The sequence below is a fragment of the Pristiophorus japonicus genome, chromosome 3, assembly GCF_044704955.1.
Source record: "Pristiophorus japonicus isolate sPriJap1 chromosome 3, sPriJap1.hap1, whole genome shotgun sequence".
In the NCBI taxonomy this organism is placed as follows: Eukaryota; Metazoa; Chordata; class Chondrichthyes; family Pristiophoridae; genus Pristiophorus; species Pristiophorus japonicus.
Window position 1 is genome coordinate 222,079,163 of NC_091979.1, and position 13,359 is coordinate 222,092,521.

The following is a 13,359-nucleotide window of genomic DNA, read 5'->3' on the forward strand; positions in this document are numbered from 1 at the left end:
CTTACAATATACAGTCTTGTGGAGTTATTCTGAACATAACATGAACTGCTTCATTTTCTGAGGAGTTGTGAATGGAACTGAACAGTGCAAACTTCAGTGAACATCCCAACTTCTGACATGATCATTGATGGAAGTAGCTGAAGATGGTTGGGCCTAGGACACTGCCCTGAGGAACTCCTACAGTGATGTTGTACAGGGCCTTGGTGAGGCCACACTTTGAATATTGTGTACAGTTTTGGTCTCCTAACCTGAGGGAAGGACATTCTTGCTATTGAGGGAGAGCAGCGAAGGCTCACCAGACTGATTCCCAGGATGGCAGGATTGACATATAAAGACTGGATCGACTAGGCTTATATTCACTGGAATTTAGAAGAATGAGAGGGGAGCTCATCGAAACATATAGAATTCTGACGGGATTGAACAGGTTAGATGCAGGAAGAATGTTCCCGATGTTGGGGAAGTCCAGAACCAGGGGTCACAGTCTAAGGATAAGGGGTAAGCCATTTAGGACCGAGATGAGGAGAAACTTCGTCACTCAAGAGAATTGTGAACCTGTGAAATTCTCTACTGCAGAAAGTTATTGAGGCCAGTTCGATAGATGTATTCAAAAGGGAGTTAGATGTGACCCTTACGGCTAAATGGGTCAATGGATAATGGAGAGAAAGCAGGAATGGGGTACTGAAGTTGCATGATCAGCAATGATCATAATGAATGGTGGTGCAGGCTTGAAGGGCCGAATGGCCTACTTCTACTGTTTCTATGTCCTGGGACTGGGTTGATTGACCTCCAACAACCACCTTCCTTTGTGCTAGGTATGACTCCAGCCAGTGTGGAGTTATCTCCCACCCTCACCTGATTCCCATTGAATTTAATTTTACTATGGCTCCTTGATGCCACATTCGGTCAAATGCTGTCTTGATGTCAGTCACTCTCACCTCACCTCTGGAATTCAGCTCTTTTGTCGACGTTTGGACCAAGACTGCAATGAGGGCTGGAGCCGAGTAGTCCTGGCACAAGCCAAACTGGCATCGGTGAGCAGGTTATTGGTGAGTACGTGCTTGATGGTGCTGTCGACGACATCTCTGTAATCTCCACCAGCCCTACTGCCCTCAGAGATTGTTGTGCTCCTCCAATTCTGGCCTCTTGCGCATCCCCTACTTCCTTCACTCCACCATTGGTCGAGCCTTCAGCTACCTAGGCCATAAGCTCTGGAATTCCCTCAACCTCTCCTCCTTTAAGATGCTCCTTAATTAAGGCACTGAATAAATGCAAGTTGTTGTTAATTCAGTTATGATCTGACGAGATTCCTGGTATTTGGGCCGAACTGCTGTGAATTAATGTGTGGCTTCTGACACCATTGTTCTAATATTAAAAAAGCTAGGGAGGCACTTATATGGAAAATATATTTTTACTTTGATTTCCGAGCAGCCAAAGATATCAATATCAAGCAAACTGAGAACCCTGGTGCTTTACACCTAGTCCAAACACTTCTTTATTGTTTATACTGGAAAGAAAATTTTCAGAGTCGAATAAATATGCCGAATTTATTTTTTCTTCCTCAATCCTTTGGAAGTAGTTTTACTCGGATCTTGAGCAGCAGCATCTCTCGGAGTTTGGCAACCTTGCGAATGGCTCGCTGACCACTCCTCCTGAAGCTGCTGCAGTAACTCAGCTGTAAGCTGTCCTTGCTGGACCAGCCGCGCACTTAGAGAGTCGTCACTTCTCTCAGGTATATCTGCTTCACAAACCACCACTCTATAGCCTAATGCCTTGGACCCTCGAATCCGCCTTGATCCACTGTAGTCCCGCTCCTTCATGCCCTCCATATTTATCCTACGGTTTGTCCGTATCCCTCTGTTAATAGAAGCATCATCGGGTCCTGCGGTGGCTGCCGCGGAGATGGAATCCGATGCACGGATCAGACGGGTAATGTTCTTCACTCCAATCTGTATGATGCTGTCCAGTTCAGTCTGAATATCTCGCACAAGGTTCACATCTGGGAACATATCCATGAATCGGTAACTGGAACAGAAGACAGGGAACAGAGATCAAAACCAATCTAGACCAGAGAGGGGAAACAGAGATCACAACCAATCTGGAGAGAACAGACGAATACGAGGATATTCTCAAATTCCAGAGCCCGGTGTTGAAAAAGGTAAATGTTAGGTTTGTGCTGCCCAGTGCTAAGAGCTGCACTACCTGACCCAGAGGTGCATATTCTGCTCCCGGATGGTTTCGTGCAGCTGGTACAACACAGCCAGTGTTTAAAAATCCTTAGCTCTAACAGGAATGCATAGCGTATTGCTCACTAGAGCCAAATCAGCTTTACCAAGTTACTACTGTGTCAAAGATTCCAGGTTGAAGAACATTCCGAAATCACAGGCACAAGCTCCTTAACTTACCTTAACCACAGGTATAGATCCAATACATCATGCACAGCCTCCAGATGTACGAGGTCTTTGATATTTTTTGGTGGTATCAGTGGCCAGTTAACATGTCGACATAACCAGTCAAATGTCAGTGGCTCATCCCTGCTGAACTGTCTGGCAAACTGGAGAATTTAAACAGACTGAAAGTTAAAAGTAAGCAAGATAGCATCAGCAAATGTCGAAGCAACACATTAATGGCGCATCGTGCCAACAGCCAACTGCTATTCACTGTCTGGGGTCACAAGCCACTTGGGTGAGTGTGGCAAACTCTGGTTTATATTTACTTAGGGCGATCAAAGTGGTTTGTTTTCTCTTGATGTGCTTCATTGTATAGGTTTATATAGTCGAGGCAGGCACAGTGATCATATCTTCCAGTGTATGTACCAATACATTTGACATCTTTCTCTTTTGTTCATTGTATATATGTATGAAGTATTACTATTTGGGCACCCACCACAGCAGTCCATGGCTATCTGAATTGCTCTATCTGTGCTGTGGTTCGTAGCTCATCCTCTAATTATTCCTTCCAGATGCCAATGTCATCACTTAACTTTATATACACATCCACCAGATTCCCTCTGATTGCCCACCTTCAGTGCTGGCAGTCCAATGGCTCAATCACTACATCTTAATCTCCTCACCCTTAAATGAGGCTGGGAAAATCTTCCCTCTCATCAGAGAACACTGCTTAAATCTAACCAGCAGCTCCTTCCTCTTCGCTTTTGATGATTTCACCATTCGTTCTTCATCTCTTCTCATTCTTGGCCTCACTATTGATAAGGTCCCACATGGTAGACTGGTCATGAAGGTTAAAGTCCATGGGATACAGGGCAAAGTGGCAAGTTGGCTTGGAGGTAAGAAGCAAAGGGTAATGATTGATGGATGTTTTTGTGACTGGAAGGATGTTTCCAGTAGGGTTCCACAGGGCTCAGTACTGGGTCTCTTGCTTTTTAGATTTGAATATAGGGAGTATGATTAAGAAGTTTGCAGACGACACTAAAATTGGCTGTGTGGTTAATAATGAAGAGGAAAGTCATGGGCTGCAGGAGGATATCAATCTACTAGTCAGGTGGGCAGAGCAGTGGCAAATGGAATTTAATTCAGAGAAGTGTGAGGTAATGACCTTTGGGAGGGCTAATAAGGAAAGGGTATATACATTAAGCGGCAGTCCACTTAATACTGTAGATGAACAAAGGGACCTTGGAGTGCTTGTCCACAGATCCCCGAAAGTAGCAGGCCAGTTGGATAAGAAGGCATATGGAATGCTTGCCTTTATTGGCTGAGGCATTGAATATAAGAGCAGGGAGGTTATGCTTAAATTGCATAATACTTTGGTTAGGCCACAGCTGGAGTACTGCGTGCAGTTCTGGTCGCCGTATTATAGGAAGGACGTAATTGCACTAGAGGATGCAGAGGAGATTTACTAGGATGCTGCCTGGAATGGAGAATCTTAGTTATAGGCCAGATTGGATAGGCTGGGTTTGTTCTCATTGGAACGGAGGAGGTTGAAAAGAGATCTCATTGAGGTGTACAAAATATTGAAGGGCCTGGACATAGTGGATAGTAAGGGTCTATTTCCATTGGTGGGGGGGTCTATTACGAGGGGGCATAGTTTTAACATAGAAAATAGGTGCAGGAGTAGGCCATTCGGCCCCGAGCCTACACCACCATTCAATATGATCATGGCTGATCATTCTCCTCAGTACCCCTTTCCTGCTTTCTCTTCATACCCCTTGATCCCTTTAGCCCCAAGAGCTATATTTAACTCCCTCTTGAATTTCTCCAATGACCTGGCATCAATAACTCTCTGCGGTAGAGAATTCCACAGGTTAACAACTCTGAGTAAAGAAGTTTCTCCTCATCTCGGTCCTAAATGGCTTATCCCTTATCCTTAGACTGTGTCCCCTGGTTCTGGACTTCCCCCATCAGGAACATTCTTCCTGCATCTAACCTGTCCAGTCCTGTCAGAATTTTATATGTTTCTATGAGATCCCCTCTCACCCTTCTCAACTCCAGTGAATACAGGCCCAGTCGATCCAGTCTCTCCTCATACGTCAGTTTAAGATGGTTGGTGGAAGGTTTAGAGGGGATTTGAGGGGGGGGGGGGCTTCTTTACGCAGAGGGTTGTGGGGATCTAGAACTCGCTGCCTGGAAGAGTGGTGGATGCAGAAACCCTCACCACTTTTAAGAGATGGTTGGATGGACACTTGAACTGCAGTAATCTGCAGGGTTACGAACCTAGAGCTGGTAATTGGGATTAGACTGGATGACCTTTTGTTGGACGGCGCAGATATAATGGTAAGTACTGCAGGAAATATAATACGGCCAGGGTGATCTCCTGGACTAGTTTCGATTGCCTGGATGGGTCGGAGAGATTTTTTCTCCCTAAATTGGCCTGGGTTTTTAATCTGGTGATCACATGGCTCCGGTTGGGGTGGAGTGTAGAGTGTTTCAGTATAAGGGGTGTCGCAGTTGTGAGAGGCGGACTGGTTAGGCTGGATGCTCTTTGCCTTTCCGTCAATGTTCATAGGTTTCGATGCAACCCTTAGGGCTGCTGACCAAGGGCTGTGCGGCTCTTTGTCGGCTGGCACAGACACGATGGGCCGAAACGGCCTCCTTCTGCGCTGTAAATTTCTATGTTTCTATGTTTAGCTATTGCTCAAAGTATCACAGCACAGATTCAGTTTTCAACTGACTCCCACCACTTCTTTCAACTACAGTTCTATCTCTGGCCTCTAATGGAACTCCCACATGTCTACAGCTGACACCATCTCCAACAAGATCAGTTTCCTCTTGCATACCAAACAACTTTGAACTCTCCATGAAGTCCAGTTCTTCCAAGGCTTGATGACTGCGCCAATAGCGCAAAAGGCTCTTGTATCACTTCTCTCACACTCATGGTCAGGACAGAAACAGTTAATTGAATTGATCCCTCTCGCAATTCTAAGCTCCTCCCTTAGAACATAGAAATTTACAGCGCAGGAGGCCGCCATTTCGACCCATCGTGTCCGCGCCGGCCGACAAAGAGCCACACGGCCCTCGGTCAGCAGCCCTGAAGGTTACATATAAACCCATGAACAATGAAAAGAGCACCCAGCCCAACCAGTCCACCCCAGACAACTGCGACACCCCTTACACTGAAACATTCTACACTCCACCCCAACCGGAGCCATGTGATCTCCTGGGAGAGGCAAAAAAAGATTAAAACCCAGGCCAATTGGGGGGAAAAAATCTGGAAAAATTCCTCTCCGACCCATCCAGGCGAAGGAAACTAGTCCAGGAGATCACCCTGGCCGTATTCAATTCCCTGCAGTACTTAAATTCGTATCTGCGCCGGCCAAGAGATTATCCAGTCTAATCCTAATTACCAGCTCTAGGTCCGTAATCCTGCAGGTTACGTCACTTTAAGTGCCCATCCAACCATCTCTTAAATGTGGTGAGGGTTTCTGCATCCACCACCCTTCCAGTCAGTGAGTTCAAGACCCCCACAACCCTCTGCATGAAGAAGCCCCCCTCAAATCCCTTTTGAACCTTCCACCAGCCACCTTAAAACTATACCCCTTTGTAATTGACCCCTCCACCAATGGAAATAGGCCCTTGCTATCCACTATGTCCAGGCCCCTCAATGAGGTCTCCTCTCAACCTCCTCTGTTCCAATGAGAACAAACCCAGCCTATCCAATCTGTCCTCATAGCTAAGATTCTCTGCACCCTCTCTAGTGCAATCATGTCCTTCCTATAATACGGCGACCAGAACTGCACACAGTACTCCAGCTGTGGCCTAACCAGAGTATTATACAATTTAAGCATAACCTCCCTGCTCTTGTATTCTATGCCTCGGCCAAAAAAGGCAAGCATTCCATATGCCTTCTTAACCACCTTATCCACCTGGCCTGCTACTTTCAGGGATCTGTGGACAAGCACTCCAACGTCCTTTTGTTCATCTACACTATTAAGTGACCTACCGCTTAATGTGTATGCCCTTTCCTTATTAGCCCTCCCAAAGTGCATTAACTCACACTTCTCCGAATTAAATTCCATTTGCCACTGCACTGCCCACCTAACTAGTAGATCGATATCCTCCTGCAGTCCATGACTTTCCTCTTCATTATTAACAACACAGCCAATTTTTGGATCATCTGCAAACTTCTCAATCATACCCCCTACATTCAAGTCGAAATCATTGATATTTACCACAATAAAAAGCAAGGGTCCCAGTACTGAGCCTTGCAGAACCCCACTGGAAACATCCTTCCCGTCATAAAAACATCCATCAACCATTACCCTTTGCTTCCTACCTCTAAGCCAATTTTGGATCCAACTAGCCACATTGCCCTGGATTCCATGGGCTTTAATCTTCGTGACCAATCTGCCATGCGGGACCTTATCAAAAGCTTTGCTAAAGTCCATATACACTACATCGTATGCACTACCCTCATCGACCCTTTTGGTTACTTCCTCAAAAAATTCAATCAGGTTAGTCAAACACGATCGTCCCTTAACGAATCCATGCTGACTGTCCCTAATTAATCCTTGCCTTTCCAAATGTAGATTTATCCTGTCTTTCAGGATTTTTTCCAATAATTTTCCCACCATTGAGTTAGGCTGACCTGCAAGGACCAAGTTTCAAATACATGACCACCGATACACTCCACCTCCTCACCACTATGTTGAAATCAAGATTCAACAGTCTCCTATTCTAACTCATTGTTTCCTCATACCTTAAATCTGAAAAACCCCTTACTTCCCCCTCCTACAAACTTGAGGTTTTAAAACCCATCTTGGTGTCACCTAATCACAATTTCCTGATTTACATTCCTTTATACTCTTTTCAAGCTGAGTGTGTCCTGAACTATAATATTCCGCCCTGCACCCTGGCTTCTAAATTTGAGAAGGATTTACCCGAGAGACTCTGCATGAAAGGAGTCATGCAAGTGCTGATTTTGGCTCAGCAGATGTTAAGAGGAGTTTTAAACAGGACAAGAATTTGTCTGAATCTGCTGTTTTCAGTCCATGCGTGAAGGACTTGATAAGCTGGAGCAGAGAATATGAGCAGAGCAAATAGGCTGAGTTTGCCCTTTAGAAACAGAACTTTGATCGACATTCATCACTAATACAGAATGTTAAACCATTCTTAAGAAGGGTAATGGACATATTAAGGAATTTTCTACATACGATTAACACATTAAAAACAGCACATTTAACACATAGATTGTTAGAAATGCAAACAATCAAAGTGTTAGATGCTTCAGAGCTGCAGCCTAAAATTGACCAGCACATTCCAATCTGTAAAGTTTCCTGTCCAGACAAACAAACCAATTACCCTGTGTTAGTGTTTTAATAAACTATTAGACCTTGTGGGTTACAGGAACACAGCTACACCGTAGCAGAATACATTGCGTATGACGAGGTATAAATCTGTCCTTATAACACAGCGTCTAATCGAACTCAAAATCAATGGAAAGGAAAACAGGTGTCCGGCACCAACACCAGTTTTATATTCCAGTGAAATCTAACTCGCATCAAGACCAATCCCAGGCTTTTAAGAGAGGCTGTGGCCTTCAAATTAACAATCATACTCAAAGTTACAAACCATCTTTTTAATTTTAATCATGTTAATAGAAAATATGTAATTGTTAATGTTTTCTATTAGAAATGTTCTTTTAAGTCTTCAGTTGTTTGGCTGAGACAACAAAAATGCTGGGTGAAAAATATCTGAATTGTGCTTTGAGCAAAGTGATTGGTTCACCACCTCCTTTCTTTACTGGTCTGTTCTCCAGACTGCTCATTCAGGATTGGTTGTTTCTATAAACTCTCATTGCTAGTTTGATAGCCACTTTACTCGTTTCTGATTTGTACGTTTCCTAATTCTTCAATTCTGATTTGTTGCTGTTTCACTTTGAGCCAATCAACAAACTGTGACGCTGGGTGTGTGCAGATAGACTGTCTTTAATAGTCATTTAGTTTCCTGAGCTACTTTAGTATATTAATGGACCGATGTGTTTTACATTTAGTCATCACTATTTTCCTACTTCACAGAGCTCTCTGACAGTCTGTGTGGTATTAGCCATTCGGAAGGGAATTTCCTAGTGCAGTGAGAGAGTACATTAAAGCCAATAGAGAGATTACTGCAAGTCTAGGCAATTACTGGCTCCTCTGTCAATTCAAAGTGCAAGAATGGCACTGCTACTGGCTCATAGGGTACAGGCTCGACTTCAGGGAACTGCTGTCCGACGGCTCGGTGTTCCAGAAAAATACAACCTGCCTCAGTGGGTTGCACTCTCGCCTGAGTTAGAAAGTTGTATGCTCAAGTCCCACACCAGAGATTTTAGCACAAAAATCTAGGCTGACACTCCAGTGCAGAACTGAGTGAATGCTACACTGTTGGAGGTGCTGTCTTTCAAATGAAATGTTAAATTGAGTTCCTGTCTGCCCTCTCAGGTGGACATAGAAGATCCCATGACACTATTTAAAGAAAAGTTGAGGAGTTCCCCCCGGTGTCCTGGCAAATATTTATCCCGCAACCAACATCACTACAGCAAATTATCTGGTCATGATCACATTGCTATTTGTGGGAGTTTGCTGTGCGCAAATTGGCTGCCGCGTTTCCTATATTACAATAGTGACTACACTTCAAAAGCACTGCAATGTAAAGTGCTTTGGGATGTCCTGAGGTCGTGAAATGCACGATTTTTGTTTAACACTAATAGCATGGTAGAGGAAGGCTGACAGCACTGGTGGGAAGGAGGGAGCATGACTAACGTACCTTTAGAAAGGAGGTGCAGACAAAGGGTTGCTTCCTGTTAATTGGTGCGGTGCAGAAGACGTATCGTACACGGAGGTTCAGCGGGATGTGCTGGATCATGTCGGCTAGGAACTTGAAATCATCGATATTGCACACAAAATAGAGTCCGTCTACCTGCGAGAGGCTCACAAATATATCCTGCGCTCAGAGAAAGGCCCGGAACAATAAAGGAATGTCAGGTTAATTTCACATCTGTAGAAAAGCGGCCAGTAAATAAACGGTTTGTATGAAGAGATTTCACAAGAGGCAGATCTCCGACTGGAACACTTACGATCAGGTTCGATAGGGTGGCATCGGGCAGCTGGTAGGCAAACATCTCGATCTGGTCTGCCGTGGGGTGCAATCCTGCCACCTTAAAATGTTGACATGGTTAAATGGTTAACAAATAAATGCTCCCCTCTTACAGCTCCCCCCTTCTGAAGACTGCGTTAGTGTCTGGTTTGTTGGGCAGCAGGCACCCCTCCCCCAAGCACTTGGGCCTGGGGGCCATTCTCTTTCCTGAGCCTAGACAATGAGCGGTTAACGGCTATTTGGTCAATGGGGCATCAATGCCAAGCCCAATCCTGATCTCACCCAACACTCCGAGATTAGTCTGTGGAACTGGACTCGAATACAATCAGTGCCTTTGAGAAATGCAAGTTTTCTTCAAAACAGCAACATGTAAAAATGTTTTACGTAAGATGTACAGAATGTACTTTTCTCACTTTACAAAGCTGCACGGTTTTCATTATTTTGCACAACTGTGTGTTTTTGGTGATCTTCCCTGGTTGGAGTTGAGTTGTCAGTAATAGGGACTGAAGGGAAACAGTGCCCAATCCAGGCTCTCTATTAATTTTGAATTTGGAAACATAAACACAGGATACAAAAGATATCCAGAAATCTATAAAGGCTGCCCCTGTCTCACCTCTAGCCTCTGACCCTCTCTTCTGTTACAACCTATCTTGGTGGTCTCTATTTAGCAGTATGATGATCGTCAGTGCTCCCCGAAGCTCCAAATACGCAGAATTTATTTTTATTTGTTCTTGAGATGTGGGCCAAACTGATAAGACAATATTTATTGCCCATCTCTAGTGGCCCAAGGGCAATAACAGTAAATACAGTGTGGGACTGGAATCACGTGGCCATCAATTAAACCGTTGGATTTTTCCAACAATCCAGTTTAGTGAATTCAATTTCCCAATTTGCCATGGTGGGATTTGAACTCATGACCTCGAGTTACTAATCCAGGTCCTTAATCACAAGACCACTGTACCCTACATGCTCTTCCTCCTCCCCAATCCTGTGTTGATATCATAACATTATTCCTCTCATTCTTTCCATCAACATTATGGAACTCCTTCCTTCCCCAAGTCTGCCTTTTCTCCTGCAATCTAAAGACGTTTATAAGACTCTGTCACCTGCCTACTTCCTGATGTACTTCCTTGTCTGTCCTCTAGTTAATCATGGTGCCCTGCACGGTGGGTCTTGGCCCCTCGTCCTGGTTTCTAAGTAAAGAAATGATCACCTCGATGGGATCGACGGTCCTGCTCAGGATCTCTTGGAGCACGGGAAGGTCGTCGCGATTCATTGTAGTGACTTCCCCTTCCTTAAAGGCTGAGCGGAACCTTCCAGCTCGCCCAGCAATCTGCAGGGCCTGGGAAGTGGTTATCCTGTCCATCTCCTTCTCTCCCTTCTCATTTATACTCGGTTTCACCAGAGAATTGAAAATGATACGTTTTATACTCCTGCACAAAAGAGAGGTTGTTGGCCCAAAAGATTATTAGACGGAAAAGCAAGGTTTGAATCATACTTCTCTCCCCTCTGCTCAGTGACCCTCCCTCTGGTCGGAGTGACAAAGGGCTTAAATAAACAGACAGGATCCTTGTTCCTTAATGGACTGTGCATGTGTCTTTCAGGCATTTTAGTCAGCTGTGATCAGCCTCCACAGTCCAACACTCTGCAGACACTCACTGTTGAGGCTCACACATGACAAACGAACCACTACTCATTATCTTAAAGAGAGGAGATAACAACCAATGAATGAATCATCACCCATGAACTGTACCTCAGCATGAGTCACTGAGAAGAGGGGTGAAATCTGTAACAAGGTCTGTGGTATACTCACAGATTCAAACCCATCCCAATGGCATCTGTAGCAACCATGATCTTACAGGGATCCTCAGGGTCATTAAACTTTTTTGCTTGAGCCAACTTTGTTCCTAAGATCAAGAATACAGACACCTTCAGTAAATCAGACCACGTTTCCAAGGACACTCAATGCAACTACCCAAACACCCACGGCCCGTGTCCTTTCATCTATGGCTTTTGGTAGCTCCATGTGCCTCAACGTCTCTGTTTATGGCCTGGTGAGCGAACTACGATTCAGTGCCAGGTCCCCTTGTTTTAATGCTTTCACAGGTAAAGGCAGCAAGAACATGTGAGTCGGAGGCAGAATTATCACAGTGTCTACACAAGTGGAACGATTGGCCCCTGTATGATTCGCTACTGGCCTCCACTTGGAAACTGCCCAGTGTCTTGATGGAAAATCAGGGGCTTGGTGGTGTGGGGGAAATCGCAGACCCAGACCAGTGTCTCCTCACTCTGGATTGGGGTGGTGCAGTGTGAAAGGTTGGCTCTTCACCAGCACGTTGGCTTGGATTGTGGCCGCAACAGAGTTTGTGAGCACCACTGCCCAAAATAAAAGAGTATACACAGAGAGATGGAGGAACAGTAGCACATTGCTGGGAACACAGGAGGAGGAGTATTAGGTCTTCACAGACTGGAATGAGCTGATTCATTTCTGGCTCTAGGTTAGAAAGCATCTCAAACTCGGTGACAAAAGCAGGACTGAGTGCCAATCCTTCAATTCCCTAATACTGATATCCCTCATTATGTTGAGCACACACAAAATTCACTAAATAATCTGCTTTGCAGGTAATCCTTTCCTAAGGCACCAGCATTAAGCACCAAACCGTAAAATCCCAGCAGGAAGATTGTATCAGAAATGGTTTAAAGGCTCCTATAGGAAGTGCAATAAACTCAAAGCAGAAAAATCTGTACACAAGGCACCAAGAAAGCAATGTGGGCAAAGCAGCTTTTAAAGCCATTACATCAGCCTCCAGGAAGGTGCTTTTAAACTAACAGCCAATAGGCAGAGCACGATTTATTATTAGTGGCGCAAAGAAAGGAAGTCTGAACAAACATAAAGCCCAAAACTCTCAAAATTGAGCAGAATAAACTTTCCAATGTTCAAGTGGTTTACAGGCTGTGGGTTTAAATAAAATACAGATTGGGCCTCTCCGGTCCAGCACCCTTGGGACCTGACCGGTGCCGGAACAGAGAATCTTCCGAACCACGGGAGGTCATGCTGAGCCTAGGCTTACCGGTACCTGTAGACAGCGCCCAGGCTCCTGAACGCCTCTGCCATGCTCTGGCTCCGGCTGAGAAACTCGGGCCTCGCTCTCCGTCTCTCAGTGTAAGCGTGGGAAACTGGGACCCTACCCACGCAAAGTGGCAGTTGCGCACTGATCACTGAGGGCCAGGAAACGCAGGAAACCGATGCCGAAGCCGAACCACAGATGTTTCCGGACCAGAGAGGTCCAACCTGTACCTTGAATAGTGTTGCACTGAGGGAGGAGGCAATTGGTGTGACTTCAGGCGTTAGTGGGAGACAAAAATCTTCACACTGGAGGTATGAAAGTGTGACAAGGGAAATGTTAGTTATAATAGATTGTGTTAGCTCTTGGGAGAGAGAGAGCGCGCAGCCCCACAGGAGGTCTGCGAAGAAATCTAGAACTAGCATGTAGTGCATCACTACACACTTCCTGCAACACTGTCACACTCAAATTATTCTTTACATTAATTCCACCACACCACTACTATCTGACCTGATTTAGCGTTGACTGCCACTTAAGCTGACTGTGGGTTAATAAGTTAAAACAAACTAAAACAATTGAACACCTCCAAGTGTACATGTAGAAACGTCCCACCTTTTTGAGCAATGATTCTTTCAATTTACATTTTCATCCTCTTGCAATTGTCCTTTTACTGATGCATTCAAATGTTGAGCTTCAGCTCTCTCTCTTACCAAGAATCCATTGGTGCCACAATGTCTACAACTTCTTGTTTACATTGTACATTAATGATT

At 44.9% G+C, this 13,359-nt stretch overlaps 1 protein-coding gene across 1 annotated transcript in view; it reads right to left on the reverse strand.

Moving 5' to 3' along the window:
• Window positions 1-1,389: 1,389 nt before the first annotated feature.
• The window catches only part of supv3l1 (SUV3-like helicase), a 72,653-nt gene continuing 60,683 nt past the window's right edge, over window positions 1,390-13,359 (reverse strand). The window contains exons 10-15 of the mRNA XM_070876305.1: window positions 11,338-11,431; window positions 10,738-10,957; window positions 9,505-9,585; window positions 9,195-9,371; window positions 2,403-2,551; window positions 1,390-2,022 (exon numbers count right to left, since the gene is read on the reverse strand). Of these exons, the coding sequence (XP_070732406.1) occupies window positions 1,545-2,022; window positions 2,403-2,551; window positions 9,195-9,371; window positions 9,505-9,585; window positions 10,738-10,957; window positions 11,338-11,431 (1,199 nt within the window). The 3' untranslated portion in view covers window positions 1,390-1,544. The remainder of the gene's footprint in view (window positions 2,023-2,402; window positions 2,552-9,194; window positions 9,372-9,504; window positions 9,586-10,737; window positions 10,958-11,337; window positions 11,432-13,359) is intronic.